Source organism: Balaenoptera ricei, chromosome 20, assembly GCF_028023285.1.
Source record: "Balaenoptera ricei isolate mBalRic1 chromosome 20, mBalRic1.hap2, whole genome shotgun sequence".
Lineage (NCBI taxonomy): Eukaryota > Metazoa > Chordata > Mammalia > Artiodactyla > Balaenopteridae > Balaenoptera > Balaenoptera ricei.
Genome location: NC_082658.1, coordinates 40709349 through 40734021, shown reverse-complemented (window position 1 = coordinate 40734021; position 24673 = coordinate 40709349). Strand labels below are relative to the sequence as shown.

Sequence of the window (24673 nt, the reverse complement as noted above, 5' to 3'; positions counted from 1 at the left end):
CTGTTGAGACATTGGAGTCTTCATGTGGTCACACTTATTTAAAATGGTGTTTCTCAAAGTTCAGGGTGAGCTCCAGTAACATTTTGTTTCTGATGTAATTAGTGAATCATGAAATCAAGACAAGGGGATCATGGCTAACTTTTTTTTCATTAATGAAATAGAATATAATAGAATGTAATTTTGCTACTGGTTCTGCAAGCTAACAGCCTTGGCATTATCTAGGAGCTTGTTAGAAATATAGAATCTAAGGCCCCACTCAGACCTACCTACCCTGTCATTATATGCAACAATCTTCACTGTAACTAAATCCCAACATTAATGTTTACAAAATGTTGAAACAGAGAATAATAAAGTTGATTACACACCAAAAAACCCCACATTCATTAAATTGTTTCAATTTGTGTGTGTTCATGTACATACCAGCTTACACGTTAATACATTTGTCTCTCAGTATCCAAGGGGGGTTGGTTCCCACCCCATGCCAAAATCATAGATGCTCAAGTCCCTTATATGAAATGGCCTAGTATTTGCATATAACCTACACACATCTACCCATATACTTTAAATCATTTCTAAATTGTAAATAGTTGCTGGTGCACAGCAAGTTTTTTTTTTTTTTTTTTAAATATTTATTTATTTATTTTTGGCTGTGTTGGGTCTTCGTTTCTGTGCAAGGGCTTTCTCTAGTGGCGGCGAGCGGGGGCCACTCTTCATCGCATTGCGCGGGCCTCTCACTATCGCGGCCTCTCTTGTTGCAGAGCACAGGCTCCAGACGCACAGGCTCAGTAGTTGTGGCTCACGGGCCTAGTTGCTCCGCGGCATGTGGGATCTTCCCAGACCAGGGCTCGAACCCGTGTCCCCTGCATTGGCAGGCAGATTCTCAACCACTGCGCCACCAGGGAAGCCCGCACAGCAAGTTTTGCCTTTTGGAACTTTTTTTTTTTTTTTTTTGATCTATAGTTGTTTGTGGATGTGGGCCCTATGGATATGGAGGGCCAACTGTATATTTCTATGGGTCATAGTTAAAAAATTTTTGAAATACATTGTTTTAGATGTGGATGATGACATCTGAATGATGACATTTCTCTGATTGTGGTCTTGTCATTAACTGTGGGAGAGATTTCCTTGCTTTGTATTGACATCATCTCTAAAGTTTTCTTTTCCAGTATTTCTGTCTTCCAACTCACTCTTTCTTCTAATAGTATCTTGCTTTTCTGTTCCCTTTTTCATATCTTCTGTTCTTCAGTCCTCAGAATTGTACTGTTTTGTGAATATACTCAGTTCACTGGGAGATTGATGCTAATTAGCATGATTTTTCTTTTTTAATGTTCCTAGCACCAAAGTTGAAGAAGAAAATTACCAAGTTATGCAGTGCTCTTTCCTTCTCAGTTTATTATGTCTTCTTTCCAAATGTCAGATGCAACAGCAATATTTTGTTCTGTGTGCAAATGTGCATAGCATGTCTTAAATGCTATGAACAGAATATTAAGAAGTATGTGTAACATTGAAGTCTGCCTTTGTATCCCCAGCTGTATTTAAAGCAAGCAGTTGTGGCTTTAGTTTCCTTTATTCCAGCCTAGCCCAGTGTAGGCCAGATAGAGGAAGCTAACCTCGTCTATCATTATTAAGAGTAATGCTAATTTCCTGGAATGTGACCCTAAAATGGAAGTAAATCATACCACAGACTTGGTTTTAGTGTTAGTTCCTTTGACCAGCAATATGCAGTTCAACTTACTGTAATTAAGTAGCTTAGAAAATATGTACTTTCTTTCTGTGGCTCTGAGACTACAACTGGTGAACAGCAAACAATGCTTATCAAATTTTTATTGAGTCCCCTTTCGCTAGTTTTAAACATTTCGTGTCACACAACCACACATCTGTTGCTACTGGTCCCACTCTTTTCTCCATCCGATTATTCCATTTAACTTGTACTTTGTTTTAAAGGGCCTCTGAAGTGGATTTTATTTTATTTTACCTTAGTAACCCTACAGGGGTGCTCCAGAAAAGGGGGAGAAATAGAGCATTTTGAAATCTCTAACCCTATGAAAATTAAGGGCCTTGTTACTGCACATCATTCTATTGATTGGTTATATCAGACTTGTTAGTATCTATGGCAGGATTGCAAACGATTACTAATTTTTTAATTGATTTTATCCATACTCTTTAACAGTATAATAAACATGTATTTGTTAATGTTACATGAGTTTTCCTCTAATTTTTTGTGCATTTTCCCCCCTTTTCCATGAAGGCCTTATCTGTTTGGAGCGGGGTGTTTTTCCATAAAAGCTCCATGGTGAGTCCCAGTTCAGTCCAGCATGCCTAATTCATTTGCTGTACTCTCAGAAAGTAACTCTGTTTTGTACTTTGTTTTCAGTTGCATGGCCTGATCACAGATAGATGCACCGAATTACTGAGTAATTTGTAGATGGGACATGAATGTTGGTATTTAAGCTTTAAAAGATTAGTTTTCTTGGTTTCACTTCATTTCTTGAAAAGTCACATAAAAAATCATAGATTAATATTAAAAAAAAAAAGAAATTAGAAGAATTCTCATAATAACGCTAGTATATATCATAAGACAAATGCTAACACCCAAGTTTAAAGCTTTGAGTATTTTAGTGATAGAAATTCCCTACATGACATGCTGAACATTTGAAGACAAGATTTATTTTGAAATGTAAATGTATTTAAGGTATACTAAAAATACCCTATAAATTTTTACTGCATTTTATTTGGTACCAAAGGAACAAGAGTCAGTTCTGTTTTGAATAGTTTAGGTAGTTACAGAGCTACATAAGGAAATTTGTATTTCACATAAAACCTCCTAAGTGACTTATTATTTCGAGTTATTAGCACCTCCCCACCATAACTTATTTAGTAAACTCTTATGTAAGACTGCATAAAATACAACTTTTGTCAGTCTTAGACATGGTGATCATAGAAAAGGAACAGTATGTTTAATACTTTTATGTAAAGGTATGAAATAGAATATATTTAGAACCTGGTATAATAATTTTAGCACAATAGTTAAGAGTCAGGGGACTTCCCTGGTGGTCCAGTGGTTGAGACTTCACCTTTCCAGTGCAAGGGGTGCAGGTTCGATCCCTGGTCGGGAAGCTAAGATCCCACATGCCTCGTGGCCAAAAAACCAAAACATAAAACAGAATATTGTAACGAATTCAATAAAGACTTTAAAAATGGTCCACATCAAAAAAATCTTAAAAAAAAAAAAAAAAAGAATCAGGGCTCCAGAATCAGACTGCCTAGGTCTTAAATCCCAGCTTACACAGTTACTACCTATATGATCTTGGGCAATTTTCTAAAACCTCTCTTTATCTTAGTTTCCTTATCTCCATTAAATGGAGTTACCAGTAGCACCTACCTCATAGGTTTATTATGAGGAGTAAATGAACTGACAATATAAATTGCTTAGAACAGTGCCTGGCACATAATAAGAGCTCAGTAAATGTTCGCTGCTATTGCTATGATTTCTTTTCTGCTTTAAGGGGAAAATTCCATTTTTGAAAAGTAGTTTCTTTAAGTTAGATCATGGTTTTGTTTTTCTTTTTTGTTTTTGTCTTTTTTGCTTTTAAGAGTGAGTGAGCCCAAAAAGAAGTTTTGGTTAATGTAAGTTATATCAATTTTATAAATTTAGTCAGAATACATGTACGTGCAGTTCTCCTAACTGCTCCTGGGACTTGTTCATACTGTCCCATTATACTAGGAGAAAACCTTCCAATCATTTTTCTCTTGGACAAAAAGAAACTTAAAAGTTTGACACAAACTAATTTCAGTGTTCATATGCCACAGGAACATCTGAAAATTTCATTGTCATATTAGAATAGGGTGATAAATCATCATAAAAATCTCCTCTTTGAAATGCAGCATCAAAATTAGGATATAGACTGTGAAACTATCGTTAACAAAATCATGGTATACAGGAATAAAAATTCCCTGAAAGTCAACCTTCATTCTTTGTGTTAACCAGATTTCTTCCAAAAACAAATAAGATACATGGATCTTACTCAGGAGCTTGTAGTGAACAGTTGATTTTTAAATGTCAGATTCAACATATGCCAACATTTCTTTGTAGACTCAATTTAGAATTAAATTCCATCTTGGGATAAATTTCTCATTCTAAGTACAAAGAAAAAAGTTTTAGTATGTTAATAAAGATTGAAGTTTTAGCATAGAAGTAAAGACGGAATGACAAACATTGTATGTGAAATAAGAAAAGCCCATGCCTTCAACAGCTTATGTGCTCCTCAAATTTAAGCAAAAGTACTTGTCAACCAGAAATGATTTGAGGTTGAAACAAGATTAAAAGAGCCAGATTAAAGAAAGGGATATATGAAATGTAGTAGACTTTTAAATCATTGCTTGTCTTTTAGAAGACTGCTTTGTGGTTTGTTTGATGCCATCGTTAGCTCACAAGAAACTCGTTTTTAGTCACTTATACTAGCCTAAAAGAGCCTCCTTTAAAATACGTTCCTTTACTGGTGGTGCATGTTTTTCCCATTAAGATCTTAATGAAACCTCAAATTAAGGCAGCAAAATGAATATAAATTTGACAACTTCTTCCATGTTGTTTATAAGAGCTTCTTTGTTTTAAGAGTTTTTACTATTTTTCCATGCTATTTAGCATTCAACCTGAGAATGTTTTTATTTACTGTTTTGAAATAAAACATTATGCTAAATAAAGTTACTTATTTCATCAGGTTTATAGGACTTCCAGTATAGGATAATATTTGTATTTTGGAAGAATATGAAAATTTTATAGTTCCTCTTAAAATGTTATGTAAGTTTCATACAAATTTTTTTAAATTAATTTTCAGTTGAAACATTTATATTTAGCTAAGATTTTGCTTTTGATTGATCACAGTTTCTACTAATTCTTCATTCTTTGATAAACTGTTTTAATTGTTTAAATTCAGGCAGTTTCAGATGAGTCAGTTTGTAATAATATCTTTTCCTTTGACAACCAAATAAACTTGTTGGAAAGTTAACTATGCAGACCATCTTTGACACTTTAGCCATTTTCTACATTCTGGAGATTATGTATTCTCTAGGATTTATGAATTTAAATAATGGCATAAAATGATGTAAGAATCACACACATGATATACTTTTTAATGCAGAAATTTTAAGAGACATAGCCATTGTGAAATTTTAAAAATGAATTTTGCTTTCTACATTACAAATAAGTAACAAGTTTTTATCAAGCTCCTAGTCGGCATGTAGTATCATGTTTAAACTATTGCTATTTTTGACTTTCTTAGCAAAAGAAAAAATATATGCACAACAGTGTAGACAAGAGGTAGTCCATTTGAATATACCTTTGTAGTGTATAAGGTTAATTTTAAAGAAGAGTTAGAACTTACATGTCAAATTATGTTTAAAGTTTTAATTAGCACCGAGTCTTCAATCTGTTTATAAATAGCTGATTTAAATTAATCTTGTTATTCTGAGAATATTGAAAAAAATATTATAATAATATAATTTCATTTTTAGAAGCAAAGACTTATATGGAGAGGAGAATCTTATCTGGCAGGTTTACAGAAATCTCATATCTTTAAGAATAATTTGTGGTAGAATAATTTTAGATATATTATCAATATCTTTTTTTAAAATAAATACTTTCATTTTCCCTCTTAGTTTTTATTTTAGAATACACAGTTGAGAGTGAGAGAAAACTTCTGAATTCCTTTTGAAAGCCCAATCACAGTGAGGAGCATAAAGAAAAGTTTTTCTTCCTTAACACAAAGACATAATACCACTTGTAATTCTTACATCAATATTGTGTCTAAGGTTTAAACTGAAATATTGACTGTACCCTTATGTTTTAGAGAAGGAAAGAAAACGGTGCTTCTATCTCAGTTTAGCTCTTTTCCATGCTTGTGTCCTAAACCAAGGCACTGGACCTCATTGTTGCTTTTCATGCCATCCACAGATTCACCACTTGTATCCTATTTTATAGAACATAGTAAAATTATCCAGATAGACATAATTTTTCTATAATTTTAAAGCCAATATCATTAGAGTTTTGCTTTTTTTTTTTTTTCCTGTTTGCAGTAGAGTATGGAGGGAAAGAAAAACAGGCAAAAGAAATTTAATATGTTTCTCTGACTGAATTATATAATACAGAAAAAGCCAATGGGTAACTTCAATAGTCTTTGTAAATATTTTTAAAGATGTCATCATGTCCGTAGAACATCTGATGGTATTAAAAATGATTCTCATTCTATGGTTAGATGGTTAGGTCTCCCAGAAGAAATGACAAAATGTTAAAACTCCTGAGTTTTAATTCAGCACCTTATTTGTTGTTGTTTTTTTCATCGTACATTAATTTTACTTTTGATTATGTTGTCTCTTGTATCAAGTTTAGTAAATGTGATGTTTTCTGATGTGGTGAAGGTTGAATTCATTCCATAGTTCTTTATGTTTTGCTCACAAAGAGGGTAGAGAGCAGGGGTTCTCAGTGGAAAGGAGTCCACCAGCCCTATCAGTATGTTTTGTACTCATTTATAACCACAACACAATTGAATTTCTGGACCCCCATATACACTGAAAATTTTTATTTTTTATATCAATTATTAATTTAATAAATTAATAAACACCCAGAGGTATTCGTTTATACTTGCAAATGTCTTGTAATAGGATTTATTGTCTCTTTCAGAGGATAAAGGGAGATATTGAGAGGAAGAAAGAAAAAAAGGCTAGTACTGGAATGCTTTCCTAAAATGGTTGGGTCACCAGTCTATAAGTGAGCATGATTTGCAAGGCTAGCACTTTTCTCTTTTGTTCCTTTCACGTATGTATCATTTTTCAACGTTTTATCTTTCTGCCAACAAAAGGTGATTTTGCAATAGAAGTATTCTGGGTCATTGTGGAAAAGTTCAATTCTGCTTCCACCCAACATTCCTGGTCTTGGTCTTTTAAAATTTTAGGATAAAGGGCAAATTGAATCAATGTTAAATTTTCTCCCTTTGAGTATTTTGTATAGAAAATACTTTATTAATAATAATCTTTTCTTTAGATTATTTCTCCTTTTTATTTTTCTGAAAATCTTGTACATATACGCACATATTTTAAATTTCTATTTTGCTTAAATACCACAGTCATTCCAAAGGTAGGTTGATGATAGAAATAACTTGTTATGAATATGTTCACCAAATATGCTAAATACCCAATACACAGCACTGTGTCATGCAGGAGGTAGCAAGTTATTTTCAGGGATAAGAACCCTTTTAATTACTTATTAAACACAAACTTTTACTAATGTGATTTATGAAGGCCCTATCAGAAGAACAAGAAGAAATAATGAAGTATAAGAATAAAATTGAACATTTTTTCATAATTTTAAGAATACTTTTAACCTAAGATACTTATTCTCTGCAGGAGATAATGAGTTTATGTAAATTGATACTGTGTTGGTGCTTTTTAGTTATGTGTTCAGAAGCTGAGTTATGTATAACATTAAAGAAGTCTAAAAGACTTTAGCTTTTGACATTAACTGATTAGACTGTAAGCTAATAAACATACAAAATATATATATTTGCTTGGCTAAAGACTAAATTGATTATTATATTACAAAGGTAGCTAAGTGGCCCAGTAGCAACTTTTAAAATCTATTTAGGATGCATACCTTAGATGCACCATAGACTCTCTTAAGAAGTGGCATGCTACTTGTTTTCTATCTTGTTGCTTACCACATGATTTAAAAGCAAGAACAAAAATAGCATTCATTAATTTGCAAAGAACTTTGAACTTGTACATTTTGTAGGACCATTGTTCCTTGATGGTGATTCTAGTAAAAACATAGTCACGCAGTTGAAACACCTTTCCAAAAATTCTGGAATGTTTTTTTTCCTCTCTCCTCTGCCTTCCAGCCTCCAAAAACTGACCAATGGAAGTTAAAAGATGCTAGTTACAGGAACTTACAGCAGTTCAGTGATGGAAATAAAGGCTTTGAAGGAAAATTTACATTCTAAGGTAGTACAACAGAGAGCATCATAACCAGAAAGAACAATTCTGGTGCCGGTTACCCAGAAACCAAGGGAAGGTGCTTGTTTGTTCAGTTGTAGGTGGAGGGGAGTCTTCTCTTCTGTTGGTTTTGCAAAGGTTATTATTGCAGGTGTGGCAAATGCAGCAAGAAGATGTGAAATTGTTGGCAGAAACAGATGCATTTTCTTACAGAAACTTAAAAATTAAAAAACTGTCATTTTATTCCCTATCAGTGGAAGTCTGACTGTGACTAATGTTGGTGATTTAGGCATGGATGTGATTTTTATGGGTAATAACTTGTTGTGTTTAAGAAATGTTAATGATGGAAAGAAAAGGCCTTTGCATATATGGCAATGTGCATTACATGAATTTGGTCAAAGGCAGAGACCAAGCAGAGTGGCTTCTGATCCAGACTTTTTGCTTTCCCTACGAGGAAGACATCAAAACAGAAGGCTCAGGAAATAAAATATGTGAGAGACTATTTCAGGTGTCATAACACCTGGAAAATGAGATTACCAAAGTGAAGTCTGATTTTTTGAAAATTAGTTGAAGGCTGTGTGCTATACAGGAGATAGCGTTGAGTTCTATGATATGGGAATTCACAGCGCTTTCTACACGTTACCTAATACAGTGGTTCTTAAACCTGAACGTGTGCCAGAATCTCCTGGAGGGCTATTAAAAACACAGATTGTCATGCCCCACCTCCAGAGCGGGGTGTGGCCTGATGAATATTTGCATGTCTAAGAGGTTCTCAGTGCTACTGGCCAGGGACCACACTTTGAGAACAAATAAAATGCTGTAAACCTTAAAATAACCCTAAGAGGTAGGCATTGCTGTCTTTCTATTTTATATATTTTATATATTAGTTGTCTGAGCACTGAGAGGTTAAATAACCTAATCAAAATTCACACAGGTAAAAAAGTGGCAGCAGTGCGATTCAGATTCGTGTTTCCACCTGACTCCAAAACCCAGTCTTTCTCTGTCTAACCGTACTTCATTAAAAGATAAAGAGATAAAGGATAGTGAGCAAACGAAGGTAGAAATAATGTTATTTGACATTGGAGACTGAGTAGCAGCGGCGGAACATTATTCTTGTGCCCCGACTGGGCTGTGATCTTGACCAGTGTACAGTGGGGCTATTTCCTGGTCTACGAGTCAGAGACCATAATACACCATTTCTCTAAGGTGCCTGACAAAATTGCTAAGGAACTTTGGGGCAGCCTTTGACAAATTGGGAGAGAAGAGAAATATAGGATTTGCAAGAAAATGAAAGGCTGATATCAGAAGTCAATGGTATTAGAAGCTGAAAGCTGATTTGGGGAAAACAAAGAGGACAGCAAGTACTTTTTTATGGTAGTTATGTGAAGTAGCAGAAGTTACTTAATGTGTCCTCAAACATAGGAGAAGCAGAATAAAAATAGACCTATCATCTTCACAAATCCACAAAGAAAAAATAAACAAGAAATAGGAAGATCAGTGACTGTAATCGCATTAGATCTTTAGGTCTACTCACCAGACATTGTCTAACCATACATACATGTCTGAGAGCATTGTCAGGATCCCATTCTGTATCATCTCGTGTTTTCATACATGCTGTCTCCATTCAACTGTATTGTCAGTCCCACATTTTATATATTGAAGTGAACTGATAAACTATTCTATTATTATGAGATGTTTTTGCTGGTTCTATTGTTCCACTTTGAAATATCCAGGGAAATGTTATCTTTCTCAAATGGGTCGACATGGATTTTGCCAGCACATTCTTCAAAAAGAAGCTAATTTTTATTGGTATAAGTTGCTATTCCGATAATACTCTGGAGCTTTGAACTAGTTTTACTTTTACTGCAGATCACAGTCTCACAACCGCCAGTTAAGTTATACTTACGGCAAAATGCATGTCCACATGGGAGCGTTTGAATACTTAGGGGCAAATTTTAAGGGAAATATGTCATTTTCTCAAGGACCATGATTTTATCATAGTAATTTTTCTTTTTTTACTATCATTTTATTTTTTAAGCAAAGTTAAACCACCTCCACAAATTTCACCCAGCAAATCAGTGGGCGGAGAATTTTGCGTGGCTGCGACGTTTGGGACATCCCGATCGTGGTTTGCAAATAATGCAGGTCTGAAAAGAGAAAAAGGTACGTATTTTTACTGAAGTTAAACTTGCCATTTGTAATTTTTGTTTCTTGAGGAAAATTCAGAGCAGTTCTCTTTGAATAATCTTGAGCCCAACAATAGAAAAAAATGTTCCCACTCAGTTAGCATCTCTCCTCAACTACTCAAGTCTCAAGAAGACAGGCTATCCTCTCACTATAAATATGGAATAAATTGCCCACTGAGTGTTTTTATTTTGTTTTGCTGGTGACAATATACAGGATTTCTCAGTGCTGTCAATTCCATACCATTATATGTAGCTTTTACATTTTTCTCAAACTAATTTCATGCTATTGTCTGTAAAGTGTGGAGAGGAAAAACGTTGTTATTCCCTATTTTAGAGATGAAGAATTTGAGATCAGTGAGTTTAAATAATTTAGCTAAAATCACTAGTTAGTAGGTTATGGTATCAGAGTTTGAACCCAGGTTTTCTAATGCTAAATCTGTCCTTAAAAAATAATCTACAACAACTCTGCCATGTTATAAATTAAAAGATAAAAACAGGCTCCCACTCAGAAATAAGAATCATCTTTTATGGTAACCATTGTCCCTTTGAACTTATATAGTGTTGTTGTTGTTTTTTTAAAATCCCTCCTTTGACCACCAGAGTCAACTTATATAATTACTCTTTTAGTATGTGATTCCTCATTGTTTCTGTTTAGAAAAGAGTGCCTGCATTCGTGGACCAAGTGTTTAATTTTGAGTGTTAAAAATTTCCTCTTATTATTGTGATACTATTAAAGTAGGTCAGAAACTGAGTTGTTAGCGAGGCACTTTTCTGACAGGTTCCACAGGCTGTATTGTTCTTGGCAAAATGGCTCTCCTTTACGCTTAATACTGGCAGTCAGACATCAGCCCTTTCCCTTGTTATCGCCTTTCAGTGGCCCTTTCCTTGGAAATAGGATCCCAGGCACAGCAGGCTCTTTACCTAAGTGGGAGAGGATACAGTAAAGTATGCAAGCCTTCCATTTTCTTATCCCATCTTTATTTTTTTGTTACCTCCTCAGCTTTAATGATGCTATCGAAATGACTTTTTGTTACTAGTTAAAACCCTCTGTGAAGCTCGATTTCAAATGCTTCTCGCTTCTGTTCTAATTACCCTTTTAACTTGCTACTCCTTTATGTCCCACTCCTGGTCATTAGCCATTTTCTCAAAGCAGCTGTAATTGAGTCCTCTGGCGTAGAGATAAGGTAACCCACCCAGCATTAATGAGGGATTTTATATGCTCCTAGGTTTACTGTAAAACCCAAGATAGAGGATTAAACCTGGTTTGGTAGTGAGGACATGTGTACTCCTTATAAAGTCATTTGATTAGATCCATATTCAGCACCTGACCTCAAAGTATGACTGGTCTTCATTTGCCATGGGAGGAAAGAAGGAAGAGGGTTGAGAGGAAAGAAGGATGAGGATTTGGGGGAGGAGGACATGTGTGTGTTTTTCATTTGTCTGTTCGTTTTAATCCAGAAATTTAAAGGAGGAAGTTTCCTGAGAGAGAGTAGATGAGAAGTTAGGCTGATTTAGGCAAAGGGTCTCTCATGCAGTTGAGTTGGTGCATCCAGTGTAACTAATTCTTAGTCCATACAGGGTTCCTTTTCTGTCAGTCCTTCCCTGTCCCACCTGATACCATTCATTTTTCGTAATGTGGGACAAATTACTACGCTGCAGGCAAATACAGAAGACTGTATAATATTGTTTGAGCATACTAGAATTTTGAGTATATTTATGTCATTCTTGAAATAAATTGCTTAAATTTAAAAATATTTTGATAGCATAGAACTTTTCATATTCGTTAGCATCTACTTATAAGAGACAATTTTGAGGCAAGGAGCAGGCACCACGTGAAAAAGTTGCTGCCTTCTTATTTTCTCTCAGCAACCTCAGGAACGGACTGAAGGGTCAATAACTTGTCAAAATGATGCTGTGCTCCTTTTATGCCAATATCACATACCCAGGATCTGTTTTCCTGTTTTGTAGATCAGTCCAAACAAGTTGTAGTTGAATCCCTCTACATTATTAGCTGCTACGGGACCTTAGTGGAGCACATGATGGAGCCACGACCGCTTAGCACTGCCCCCAAGATCAGCGATGACACCCCGCTGGAAATGATGACATCTCCCCGAGCCAGCTGGACTCTGGTTAGGTAGTATCTCTTTTTGTTTTTTGGTTTTGGGTTTTTTTTTAACAGCTTTGTTGAGATACAAAATATTAAAAGTGTACAATTTGATAAGGTTTGACGTATGTATACAGCTGTGAAATCATCCCCATAATTAACATTATAAATATATCCATCACCTCAAATGTTTTCTTATGTCTCTTTCTAATCTCTCACCTGCCCCCCCTTTATCCCTACTTCACCTACTGAGCCCCAGGCAACCACTGGTCTGTTCTCTGTCACTATAGATCAGTTTATAATTTCTAGAATTTTATATAAATGGAATCAGAGTGCATAGTCTTTTTGTCTTATTTCTCCCAGCAAAATTATTTTGATTTATCCCTGTTGTGTTTTTTGATAATTCATTCCTTTTTTAATTGAGATACAATTTACATGTAATACATATAATACAATTCACCCACTTAAAGTGAATTTTCACTAGGTCGTGCATCCATCACCACAATCAATTTCCATCACCCCCCCAAAGAAATTCTGTACCCATTAGCAGTCATCCCCTCCCCCCCCCATTTTCCTTCAACCCTTCAGCCCTAGGCAACCACCAGTTTATCTCCTGTCTCTGCATTTGCCTACTCTGGACATCTCATGTAAACGGAATCATGCAAAATGTGACCTGTTGCATCTGATTTCCTTTACTTAGTGTAATGTTTTTAAGGTCCATCCATGTTGCAGCATGTAGCAGAACTTCATTCCTTTTTATGGCCAAATAATATTCCATTGCATGGATATACCACATTTTGTTTATCCATTCATCAGTTGATGGGCATTTCCACAGTTTAGTTGTCATGAATTATGCTCCTGAGAATATTCATGTACAAATTTTTGTGTGGTCCTATGTATTCAGTTGTCTTTGGTGTTTGCCTTGGAGAATACCTCCCTTTGAACTTCTTTCTCCTCGTATCTTTGAGTTACCTTTTCTAGGACTTGTTTTTTTTCCCTATCCCACATAAAGAGCTTTAGTGCTTCCCCTATTTCCAGTCTCATGCTCACTGCAAATAGAAAGTACATTGAGATAGCCATTATGGGGAATGGAAACTAATATAAATAGATTGGAAGGTTTCCTTTAAAGTGATTCCCCAAGATATAATGGTTTATCACTGTAAAAATGTTTATTAACAATCAGAGTCCTTCTCAAAAGTACGTAATCATTAGAACCTTTATAATCTAGTATAAAGACGGAAAAATAAGATCTAGGATAAAATCCATTCAATATAGTGTACAATAGTATAGGAGAGACAGAAAAAATTGGTCCTGATGTGTATGGAAGGAAACAGACAAAAATGGATATGAAAATGATGTCTCTCCTTATGACATTTTAAAATATTCTTATATTGATTTTTGGAGGCTCTACCATTCTTTATTAGTACTTTACTGCACTGGATTGATCTGATCAATATCTTATTTATCAAGCTATTTAGGAATGGGCAGATCTAATTAAAATTACTGCACCATCATTGAAATAAGTGGCTTATTTTGGCATTCAGATGCTAATTAGGTCTTTAATAAGTCAACCATTAACTGTGTTTTTTTCAGCCATTTTTATCTGCTTTTATTTTATTTTAAAATGTATACATATTCTAAGAATAGAGAGCTCTAACAAGTGTCAGAAATTAGGTAAAAATTAGTTGTGACATTTGAATTCCACACTTCCTCTCTGTTCAATGTTTTGTATGTCTTGTATTGAAGGGTCGTCTGCTTTAAACTAATATTGGCTGTATGTAATTTGTATGACTCACTGCCACCTTTTTATTCTTTCTAAGCAGATGGCCTTGTGTTTCAGGTTTCAGCACTCCAACAAGTTCATTTTAATGATTACAAAGATAGTGTGAGTTTATATCAATGTCTGTAAGTGGTGACAGTGATGGTGATTTACATCCCATCTATTAAGCCTGAATATTAATATTCTTCTGCTGTTTCCTTAGAACTCCTCAATGGAATGAATTGCAACCACCATTTAACGCAAACCACCCTCTGCTCCTTGCTGCAGATGCAGTACAGTATTATCAGTTCCTGCTTGCTGGCCGTGAGTAGTTCTCATTTTTTTCCTTGCATAGAGTATTTTGAGCTTTCATTTTAAAATGCTGACTTTTAATGCAACCATACATATTACCACTGGTCCATAGGCCAGAGGCCGTAAGTAATCAGACTGAGGCAAGTAAGATATTTAATACAAATGTATACCATAAGCTTTAGCACACATTAAGTATGCCTCTAGCTGTTCACATTCCCTGGCCATGAGATATCTGGTGGGCTCAAAATTTTTTTTAAAAAATGTGGATACTAGGATATAATAAAGTTTCATGAAATTGGAATTTATTTCTGACATGAAAAAAGTTACACACTTTTCACTGTGAAAATTGTATCAGCAGGCTTTTCACTTTGTAGAATTTTACTTGCAATAATGAAGTAGTGATTCCAGCTCCATCAGGATTTTGTTTGTTTACTTTTATACCTAAGCCCTAACATTTGTATAGATTGACTGGATTCTTTTTTTACTGAAGGAGAAAAAATGTAGATTGAACTAGAAACAGCCTTCTTTTTAGGTGAGGCCTGAAAAGATAATTTAATATTTATTATCCAGTTTATGGTCATAGAATTAAAAATTCTTTACAATTATAATTCAGTTTTGTAGAATTCACTGGATCCTTAATTTTACTTGATGGCTCTGTGTACTGCATGTTTTTAAGAAACTTTCTAAAAATCAACACTGACATGTTTTTAATGGAGTTTTGTTGAATCAGACTTAATTTCTTGCCTAGCTATATTATGCAGCATGAAGTAAAATATTTGTAAAACAATTTTATTTTATGTTTATAATGTGTTATATGTTATACTGGAAACAGAGAAAGTATATTGACTTTGCTCTAAAGTTAAGAAACTCTATAATTGTAACAAATAGTTGACAGTCTCATTCTCTTGTATAATAGAACTCGCTGATTCTTCTTCTTCATGTATTTATTGAGTGACTTCTATGTGTCAGGAACTTGTGGTTTAAATGAGAATAGTATGTTGCATCTGTCCTCAATGAATTCAGTATCTAATTCAGGAGACAGGTGTTAAAAGATAAAAGGAAATGAGGCAGGTGCATCAGTGAAGGGTTATACATTGAATTATGAGGGCAGTGACTTAAGTTGCCAAAGCTTTCACAGAGGGATAATAGGTAAGTGGTTTTCTGGTTCCAAGAAGCAGAATACATAAAAGTTGTTAGGGTCTAGGTTATCTAAGCATATATTTAACTCTATCATATGACTTGGAAAATACATGAAATTTATGTAATATCAGTGTTCACAAGAACATTTCCCCCTACTTCTCAATAGGGGTGAAAATAACTAATTGTTGGATTAAGTGTAGGTAACTTTTTCAGAATTAATATTGGTTTTCTTTGTTTAGTTATTTTGATAGGTCTGCTCAGTAGACAAACAGTAGCAAGTCCCAAATATGTGAGAAAAAGATATGGGCAAAAAAAAAAAAAAAAAAAAAAGCAACTATCTCTATTCCTTAATTTTTTTGTTCCAGTGAATTAAGCTGATGGATATGACTTTATTTTAGCAGCTCTACTTGCACGGTTGAAGAACCGCCACTGTAGGCAGTAGCAAGCCATCAGTTGTTTTCAAGCATTGGAACGACACCATCAGAACTGCATCTTAGAAAGATCACCCTGGCAGTGTTGTAATAAGAGGTTTGGGGTGGGGGGGAGTGGAGGCACAGTGATCCTGGAGCAAGATGAGAGGGCTTTAGTTAAGGCTGTTTACAGAGAAGACAGGACAAACCCGTGAGATATTGCGCAGTTGGACTAGAACAGAATTAGACAATTTGAAAGAAAGTAGTCACTGATGACTCTATGGTTTCTAAATAAAATACATAATATAATGCATTTAACGTGAGACCTTTTGAATTCCAGATGGACTAGCATTGGGATAAGGGTGAAAAGGCCTAGTTTCCAGTTCTAGACCACCTCTCAATAACTTGGAAAATATAAAGTATCAGTAACGATACTTGCTCTTATGAAGGTGTTACTGTGGTCAGTGAAGTGATGCTAAAGTCCTTTAAAAACTATAAAATAATCTATACATTTAAGCATCATTCTGAACCTCTGTTTCTTATCTCAGAAGTGCGTATTTTCAAATATTAGACTTCAGGGACTTAACAATGGAATCCCCATTCTGAATATGTGATTTTGACGATGTTGCCAGATCTGTCATCTAAGTGATAGACTTAATATGTCTGTCATATATCTAAGTGACATAATTATGTTTCCCCTTATCTGGTGAAATGTTACCATAGATATAACTTAATAAGTTAAAAAATACCTAAGAGGCAGGTAATTCTGTAATAATCATTATATTGCTTCTTTACATTGACAGTAGAGACACAGATTTAGCCTGGATTTTTAGAGTCATGTTTTCGACATAAAGAAAGGCTATTTGATCGAGAGTCCTCGACAAGATAGTATATTTCATGACTGAAGCAATTAAATATGCAAAACATGGACATCTGCATCAGAGGAGTAAGAGCTGAAATATAATTGGTAAAAGCAATGCTGGAGCCAGTTTAGAGAGAATGCCTTTGCCTACCCATCTGTTAAGCCCTCTCTGTAAGTTAGAGCCTCATTAAGAAGACTTTCTTACCTTCTTGCTTTCTCTCCGGTTTCCCTTACTGAAGCCATTTGAAAAGATGATGTGTATACTGTACCTGGCGGCAGGAAGTTTTTTGTTTTATTTAACCATATTGAAAATCACTTCTTACTTCCCAACCTGCAAACTGTTGATAAATATATTACTAAAGGTATTTTCAAATATAACCATTTGGAGTAAAACTATAATGCAAACTTCACAGATGTTGTCAGTATTTTCTTTGATTGTATCTGGATCTGTGGATCAAGTGAAGCAGACTTGTACAAACTCCGGAAATTATAATAATAGTGGACAAAGAATGATGTAAATGGAAATGCGAAAGAGACTTTGTCTCAGGGAGAGGAGAGTAGGAGAGCAGGATGTTTAGCAAGGAATCCCCACTCCCCTTTCAGCCCTGTAATCATAATAAATACACCACTAGTTGTAAACAAAGTTCTGCATATGTGGTAAAAGGGTGACTGGTGGTAAGGGAAAGGGAAACCTGCCTGAACACTAAAGACTTCTTACCTAAATTTAGTGAAGTAAGTTAAAACTCCAAATTTTGTATTAACTGTAGTCACACTTCCTACCCATATTAATTGAATGGAATGACACAAAATTGAGCAATCTGGGTGTATCATAAATTGACTCATAGAAGCCTGCTCCTTACAAGAGCTCCTCACTATGGAGGTAGAAATCACTCCTTTGTCATTAGGAGGATAAGCCATAAGAAATTGCTGTTTAGAATAAGCGAAAAAAGTCATATGGTTTGAGTAGATTGACTAGTTTATGTGTGCAAAGTGGATATGCAGATGGTAATCTAATCTTGCTATATAGCTCAGTAAAGGTAAAAGTCAAGAATCTAATATAAAAAAAAAGTTTTGCCTGGGTCATAAGAAATCTTGAGAATCGTTTATAAAAAGATTATACTAGTGGTGATTAGTGATTTTTGTGCTAACGGTATATTTTCTTCCTTCCAAAAAAAACAAAAAACAAAAAACACATGCTATAGTTACCTTTTCTAAAATAGGCTTTTTATTTCAGTGTATTTCTTTGCCATAAACAAAGATAAACATTAGACGAGACTAACAAATATCAACCACCTTTGAATGTGATCCCAGAGTAGACAATGCTTTTTCTTTAGTCTGCTTCGGAGCTTCCCAAATTGTAAATTAGAAACAGGGCTTACTTGGGAAAGTTTTATTTAGCGCAAAAATAATGTTTCCTCCTTTTCTTTCAGGTAATTTGGCAGCAGCAGTATTTTTTAAGTTGCTGACATTAACTAGCTTTGTTGGGGGTAGGTCAGACTTTGAACTCCCAAGATAATCCACCGGTATGTGAGAAGTTCCTCCCTAAGCTTACTGAGTTTTCTTTGTTAAATGGTAACAAAGGATCGCTCAACAGAAATATAGCTTTGATACACAATAGAAAGGTGACTGGCATCCATAGAACCCCCCCAATGTTTTATTGGGGATATAATTGTTTTTCTCTGCTTATAAAGGCATTATAGGAAAGGTGGGGAGAGCCTTCGACACTAGATGGAAGGGAATGAAGAACACTGAAAATGGTTAAAGCATATATGTGGGTTTTTTGTTAATTATTTAACTCTCTTTCAAATATAATTCACTGTTAACACAAAAATAGTATCAATGTATTGTGGTCTTTAAAACACATACGTGTGTGTGTGTGTGTGTGTGTGTGTGTGACAACAGTAGCATAAAGGCCAGGAGTGTGGGAAATGGAACTATACTATTGTAAGTTTTTATAGTATATGTGACTTCAACATCATTTGAAGGTTGTTAAAGATGTATGTAATGAAATAAAAAAACAATCGAAGTGCTCAAAAAGGAAATAAAATGTTAACAAATAAGCAAGTTGATATAACCCTAAGCATGTCGATGCTCACATTAGTTATAAATGGTCTAAACATCTAAACAAGTCATGGATCAAAAAATAAACCCCAGCTATATGCTGCTTAGGAGAAACCCACTTTTTTTTAATCAGCATTTTTTTATTGAAGTATAGTTGACTTAAAATGTTGTGTTAATTTCTGCTGTACAGCAAAGTGATTAAGTTATATATTCTTTTTTTAAATATTCTTTTCCATTATGGTTCATCGTAGGATATGGAATATAGTTCTCTGTGCTCTACAGTAGGACCTTGTTGTTTATCCGTTCTATATATAAAAGCTTATATCTGCTAACCCCAACCTCCTCCCCCTTGGCAACCACCAGACTGGAGAAACCCACTTTAAACCCTCGCTTGCTACATTAATATAAGACTAAGTAGAACACTTCACCCGACAACAGTAGAACGTACATTCTTTTCAAGTGCACAGGGAACATTGACAAATAGAGACCTTCTTCTGGGCCATAAAACAAGTCTCAATAAGTTTAAAAGCTTTCAAGTTATACAAAGTATGTATATTCTCTGACCACAATGGAATTAAATAAGAAATGATTAACAAGTCTCTGGGAAATCTACAAATATTTGGAAACTAAACAATACACTTCTACATGATACATGGTTCACAGGAAAAGTCAAAAGGGAAATTAGGATTATTTTTAGCTGAATGAAAGTGAAAACAGAACACATCCCTATCTTAGACTACTATTCAGGGAAAAAAATAGTAGATTGAAGTATAAATACATGCAACAAGTTGGATGATTCTTAAGAACATCATGCAGAGAGACAGAGTACGAGGGAGGGTGTTGAATATTACCATAAAGGGTTCGGTAGATCTTTATGGTGATGGGATCGTTCTGTATCTTGATTACTATTTTAGCAACTTCTTATGAATCTGTAATTCTTTCAAAATAAAAACTTCAGAGAAAAATGAAATATTTGTGGGATGGCACTAAATCACTACTCAAGGTGAAATTTATAGGACTAAATGCCCATGTTATAAAATGAAATCAAAAATGAAATCAATGACTCAGCTTTCACATTCAGAAACTAGTAAAGTAGAGCGAATTAAAGCACAAAAAAGGAAATAATAAAGATCAGAGTGAAATCAAGGAAATAGAAAACATAAAAACAATAGAAATAATATAGAAAAATAGGAAAAAGTATTTAAACCATAACGTTGTGGTGTGGTTTTCTTCTGCTTGGAGTCTGTGAGATTCTTCAATCTGTGAATTTTTAATTTTCATCAGATTTGAAAATTTTAATGCAGTTACATCTTCACAGTTTTTTTCTGTCACTCTGCTTCTCTCCTTTTGTGACTCCAATTATATGTCTGTTGACAACTTGATATTTTCGCAGCTCACTGATTCTTTGTTGAGTTGAAAAATTCTCTTTTCTTCACTCTGTTTGATTTTGTATAGTTTGTATTTCTATGTATTTATATATATTGTCTTCTGTTCTGCTGTCTAATCTGTTTTATTCAACACATTCTTCATTCCAGATACCATATTTTTCATCTATAAGTTCCATTTGGATGTTCTTTTATATCTTTCATTTCTTTCCTCATCGTGTACCTGTTTGAACATACGAGACATATATTTTGTAATTGTTGTTTTAGAGTCCTTGTGTGCTAATTCTTTTCACCCTGGTATTGCTTAGGGTTTTTCTATTGATTGATTTTTCTTCTTGGTGTGCTTTCCTGCTTCTTTATGTGCCTAATGATTTTTGATAGGATGCTGGGCATTTTTGGTTTCATGTTGTTGAGTGGTGGATTATTGTGTTTTCCTAGGATGTAGTCAAGTTACTTGGAATAAATTTGATTCTTTCTTTGTTTATTTTTAAGCTTTGTTATGGAGGGTTCAAAATAACCTTTTGCTTAGGGCTAATTTAATTATTTTAGGAGATAATGTAAATCTAGTCTCTTTTATGTGGCCAGTAGTAGATATGTGTGACCCTAATTATTTTTTACATTTCTGGTCCTTAAATCCTATGTATTATCTTGATATTACATTATACCAGTTCTGCTGCCTTTACTTTTGACCCATTACCTTCCCTAACATAAATACAAATAAAAAACATGTATATAAGTATCTATAACACATTGTGATAACTGCTTGTTAATAGCATGAATTAATTGGTATAGAAAGGATGGTGAAGGATGAAGGAGGTACAGAGAATTCAAGCCATAGCTGCTGGCACAGAAATGACTTAGGAAACCATAATTCGAAAAGATACACGCACCCCAGTGTTCATTGCAGCACTATTTACAATAGCCAAGGCATGGAAGCAACCTAAATGTCCATCGAAAGAGGAATGGATAAAGAAGATGTGGTACATATATACAATGGAATATTACTCAACCATAAAAAAGAATGAAATAATGCCATTTGCAGCAACATGGATGGATCTAGAGATTGTCATACTGAGTGAAGTAAGTCAGACAGAGAAAGAGAAATATCGTATATCGCTTATATGTGGAATCTAAAAAGAAGTGACACAAATGAACGTATTTATAAAGCAGAAACGGACTCACAGACTTAGGGAATGAACTTATGGTTACCAGGGGTGGGAGGGTAGAGGGAAGGGATAGTTAGGGAGTTTGAGATTGACATGTACACTCAGTGTTATGTGGCAGCCTGGATGGGAGGGGAGTCTTGGGGAGACTGGGTACATGTATATGTATGGCTGAGTCGCTTTGCTGTGCACCTGAAACTATCACAACATTTTTAATCGGCTACATTCCAATATAAAATACAAAGTTAAAAAAAAAGAAATTCAAAGAAGGAAGAAGTTAATTGTTAGCGGGGATGGAGAGAAGTGGCTGAATTTCAGAGAAATTGAGCAAGTTGCCTCTGTAGGATTTGGGACTATATGAGGTTACTGAAGAAAAGTGAGGAGGAATGGATGACTAGCTTAACAGTAGGTTATGCCATTCATTGAAATATTAAAGAGAAATATGTTGCCTAGAGTAGGAGAGAGAATTGCTGATTGCAGTGTTGCATCTGTTTTGGTGCATGCAGTATGTATCCTAGTGGTAATATTCAGTAGGTTCTTGGAAATAACTCAGAACCTTCCATGTGTGTATTTATAGATTTGAGCTCCTTTCTGAGATTGTTTGGATATATAATTAGTAATTGATGTAAGCTTTCTCTGAAATAATTTTATCCTAGAGAGAATTTAGAGAGAAGAGATGAGGTTCCATTATGGTGCAGACAGCATAACATGTAAGAAGGCGGTGTTAATCATTCTAAAAGCTCCACCTGAAACCTTATTTTTCAATAGCTGGGCTATCTATTGATATATCGGCTTTTTAAAAATGTTTTTGCTTTACTGATCACTTGGACTTTACTAGCACTTTTATTTAAATCGGTATATATAATGAAGTAGATAATACCTAAAGCTAGTATTGAAATTTGTCTTACCCATAGAAGTATGAAAAACACAAGTAGGCAGCATATTTAAGGTTAGATTCTAGAGATCTTAATTCCCAACTACATTTTGTGCTGCTGGCCTACCGGCTACAACTGTGAGAGTAAAAATAGGAAATATTTTTCCTTGTAATATAAAGTCACACTTTTGGGTTTAGAGTTGAAGACATTTTTAGCCTATTTTACTGTCTTGTTTCATTGGTTTTACAATACAGTGGTGATCTATTTTGAACATACTGATACAAAAAGGAAGAAAAAAGTATTGCTCTCCTCCACCATGGTCATTATCAGTGCCCTGGCAAAGCAGTTAAATGTGCAGCAGTTTTCTGAGCTGCTCTCTTTGGAGTGTCACATTAGATTTAACCTAACATCCTGGATTGCATCGTTGTTGTGGTATGTACCAAGTATGGTGGAGGTACTCAACACTATTTCCTTGCATTGTCCATAATAAATATTTGCCCAAGATTGGGTAGGGTGGAAGGGGAAAGAAAGAAATGTTTTTCTCCTGTAGAGGAAACTTGTAATGTAGGACTTATTTATAGAGTATTTATAGTCCATTGTTGGTCATTGGGTGTGTCATACTGCTCTATCTAGGTCTGAATATCTGAGGTACTTAAGAAACCACTTCATATTGAGTTGTATTTGATGGGTTCTCTTATTTATAGCTAATTTTATCCACTGACATGTCCTTCCATAGAGAAATGATTTTAGTGAAATGAATGGTGTTTTTCTTCAGGAGACTAGAAGTTTGAGACATACTGACCCTGAATTTAGCCATATATATGTTGTATAATTTAGGGAACATTATGAAATTGAATACATTTTCTTCCTCAATGAAAAAATATCATATAGTTAATCAAAAAGTTTAGATTAGAGTACCCCCTTTTCCTTCTTTCCCTTTGTGTTTACGGGATACATGCTTTTTATTGATACCCATATCTTTACATAGATCTTCACACCTATGGAATAGTTCATTGGGTTTCTCTGTCATCGTTGATTTATTGTTGAGATGTTTCACCATCAAAAGTCCTCTATTTTACAACATAATGACCTATACTCCATTCTGAAGTAAGTCTTGGCATTTCTGTCATTTGCTGTAGTATTTATCATTTGGAGAAATGATGTCAAACCACCTTCCTGTCATAATTACATGTCAAACCACCTTCCTGTCATAATTGTTCTTAAAATTGAAATGAAACAAAAAAGTTTTTATAGAGGGTTTTTTGGTACTTTTAAATATCTTGCCTACTTTATTTTACACAACTGTGTGACATCACAACTTACTGTTCCTGTAGGTTGCTTTATTTTTATTTTTAATAAATTTATTTATTTTATTTATTTATTTTTGGCTGCGTTGGGTCTCCGTTGCTGCATGCGGGCTTTCTCTAGTTGTGGTGAGCGGGGGCTACTCTTCATTGCCGTGAGCGGGCTTCTCATTGCAGTGGCTTCTCTTGTTGCGGAGCACGGGCTCTAGGCATGTGGACTTCAGTAGTTGTGGCTCGCGGGCTCTAGAGAGCAGGCTCAGTAGTTGTGGCGCACGGGCTTAGTTGCTCTGCAGCATGTGGGATCTTCCAGGACCAGGGCTCAAACCCACGTCCCCTGCATTGGCAGGCGGATTCTTAACCATTGTGCCACCAGGGAAGCCCTGTAGGTTGCTTTATGACCTGCTTTTTTTTCAGGTACAGTTGACAGTATATTCTTTTCCATTTATGCTATTAATATTCATTGCCATCGGATTGGCAGATTTGGCTGGGATAGAACATTGATTCTGATAGGTTAAAGAAAAATAATCTATTGGTCATAAAGCCTCTAGTCCGTGAGTACCTCTGCTTCTGCTGTCCTTTACTCTATCCCACCAGAGTTTAAGGTTCTTATATTCAGATACGGATACCCCTGAATATGCATTTTGTTAGTTGGGTAGTGGGGATATAGGATGGAGGGTACAGGGATATCTGTTTGCCTTTTTCTCCAAAAATAAGGAACTAAAGAGAATGGTCTGTGTCTGCTTACCTGCAATAATGTAATGGGTTGATATTGGCAGGAACTTGTGGTTTGATGTGCCATCACTTCCATCAGTAAGGTTAATTGCTACCAAATGACTAAATGGGAATCTAGGGGGAATGCTACAGCTGTCTGCTACGTTAGTGGTGACGGGAGTTCTGGCGCCATTTCAGGGTCACTATTTGTATCTGTCTATCAGAGTTAGAATACAGTTGTTTCTCTCAGTTTCAGCCTTCTCTATAGAATTTCTGTCAATTGTTTGACTCCATTAAGTGTGCAGAGGAAATAAAAGCCTGAATGACCAATCCACCAGGGGCTATGGATAGACCCTTTCATTGTCCATACTCAGAGCACTGCATTAGGTCTCATTATCCATTTATAATAAGCGACCTC

At 35.0% G+C, this 24673-nt stretch overlaps 1 protein-coding gene across 12 annotated transcripts in view; it reads left to right on the top strand.

Annotated features, from left to right (window-relative positions):
• Positions 1-24673, top strand: part of BCAS3 (BCAS3 microtubule associated cell migration factor) — a 575869-nt gene that overhangs the window by 248068 nt on the left and 303128 nt on the right. For 10 of the 12 annotated variants that reach the window (XM_059908370.1, XM_059908364.1, XM_059908362.1 and 7 more), the window contains 4 exons: positions 2249-2293; positions 10022-10146; positions 12138-12303; positions 14256-14356. In XM_059908370.1, the coding sequence (XP_059764353.1) occupies positions 2249-2293; positions 10022-10146; positions 12138-12303; positions 14256-14356 (437 nt within the window). The remainder of the gene's footprint in view (positions 1-2248; positions 2294-10021; positions 10147-12137; positions 12304-14255; positions 14357-24673) is intronic. The other 2 variants (XM_059908366.1, XM_059908365.1) reach the window with 1 other exon arrangement.